Below are 1,629 nucleotides of genomic sequence, written 5' to 3' on the forward strand. Positions count from 1 at the left end.
CTCTCTCTCTCTCTCTCTCTCTCTCTCTCTCTCTCTCTCTCTCTCTCTCTCTCTCTCTCTCTCTCTCTCTCTCTCTCTCTCTCTCTCTCTCTCTCTCTCTTCACTCTCTCTTTCTTTATTTTTTCTTTCTTTCTCTCTCTTCCTTTGCTTTCTCTCTCTTTCTTCTTTTTTCTACTTTCTTTCTTTCTCGTGGCGCCATTTTTCTCCATCACTCTTCCTCTCTTGCTCTTTCCTTTCTTTTACTCTCTTTTCCGTTCTTTGATCCATCTGTTTCTTTAAATTTTTTCATTTGGTATTTTCAGAGGCTAACGTAAGATATATTTCACATATCCATAGAATGGCTTCCGGGTCAAGCTGCGGGGAAGTGAATCTCGGTGAAGATGAGGACGAGCTATGAATTTGAGGCTCCAGTGGATCTCCAGGAGTTCTCAGTTCTACTGAATACATGACCTTGACCAGCCTTGGATAACGAACTACACTAATGATAAGATGTTTTTGATAATCTAGTAAGAAAGCAGTGAAAGCACTTAATTTTAGCCGTAAGAACCTTTTTGCAGGTCCGTCTCTAAACAGACTCAGGATTTTTAACTTTTGTTCCAGCTACTCTCCCGTGCGATCATTGCAAAATAATGGTTTTAATAGACAATAAAGAAGCATTTCAAAAATAATACTTGTTGTTTGTTTATTGTCTCGGAAAATGACATAGCAAATTCGTTGAAAATCAGGGAAGGAAAAGTGAAAAAAAAAATCATTTAGGCTCTATGTTTTGTTTATAATACGAACTTTGATAATCAAGACCAAGAGATTTTAACTAATAATATATTTAAACTTCCAGTGTGTTTTATCTGTCCGCTTTTGTCCTTGGTTTTGTTAACTTTATAAGGGTATTTAAAATCTTTGTTTGTGTTTTTGGAACAAATCGCTACCAAATATTGTTTAAATAACAAAATACCCAAAGGAAAGAAAGAAAAATGTCAAGGATAAATTTCATGGGTGTTGGGTATGTCATACATACATATATACGTCTCTATGACCCAAAGAGGGAAAGGATGCCTCCCTCCTCACTCACCTCCCTCTCCCCCTTTCCACCCCTTCCCCCCAATTTTTGCAAGATCTGTCACTAGACCCATTAATACAGCGCGTTTTTGTAGAAGCACTTAGCATCTTTATATTAAAAGGTTGTCTAAAGTAAAATATCTGCGTCATACGCTTTTCAATTCACTACCGGTACTTTTTGAATGATAGAACCATTTATGGAGCTGTGGATGGAGCCATCGTCTATCACAACCGTTTCGAAAAAAAAAAAAACGTCTCGAAGTTTATTCATGTTGTTTAGTTTGGATCCCCGCTAACTCTAATCCTTTCAAAGAAAACGAAAAACATCCCGAGTTAGCTGGTGGTCGAAATAACTCAAACTTCTTATCTAACAAAATTTGTGTGTAGAATTATCGGTGAGCTCTGAGCTTGAGTCAACTAAAGTCCTAATCATATATGGGATGATCTCTTTATTTAGTTCTCTAGCTATGACAGATAACGTTTAAATATAACCATCAACCCCGAAACCGATTTGTATTACTAATGGACACCTGTCCTCACGTGAAATGAGTTCTGTCTCTCGCGAAATGATTT

General features: G+C 37.1%; 1 protein-coding gene across 1 annotated transcript in view; it reads left to right on the top strand.

Annotated features, from left to right (window-relative positions):
* LOC5514171 overlaps positions 1-668 on the top strand; it is a 36,252-nt gene extending 35,584 nt beyond the window's left edge. Inside the window, exon 19 of the mRNA XM_001634286.3 lies at positions 337-668. Coding sequence (XP_001634336.3) covers positions 337-397 — 61 coding nt within the window. The 3' untranslated portion in view covers positions 398-668. The remainder of the gene's footprint in view (positions 1-336) is intronic.
* The last annotated feature ends 961 nt before the right edge of the window (positions 669-1,629 follow it).

This window comes from Nematostella vectensis, chromosome 5 (assembly GCF_932526225.1).
Source record: "Nematostella vectensis chromosome 5, jaNemVect1.1, whole genome shotgun sequence".
In the NCBI taxonomy this organism is placed as follows: Eukaryota; Metazoa; Cnidaria; class Anthozoa; order Actiniaria; family Edwardsiidae; genus Nematostella; species Nematostella vectensis.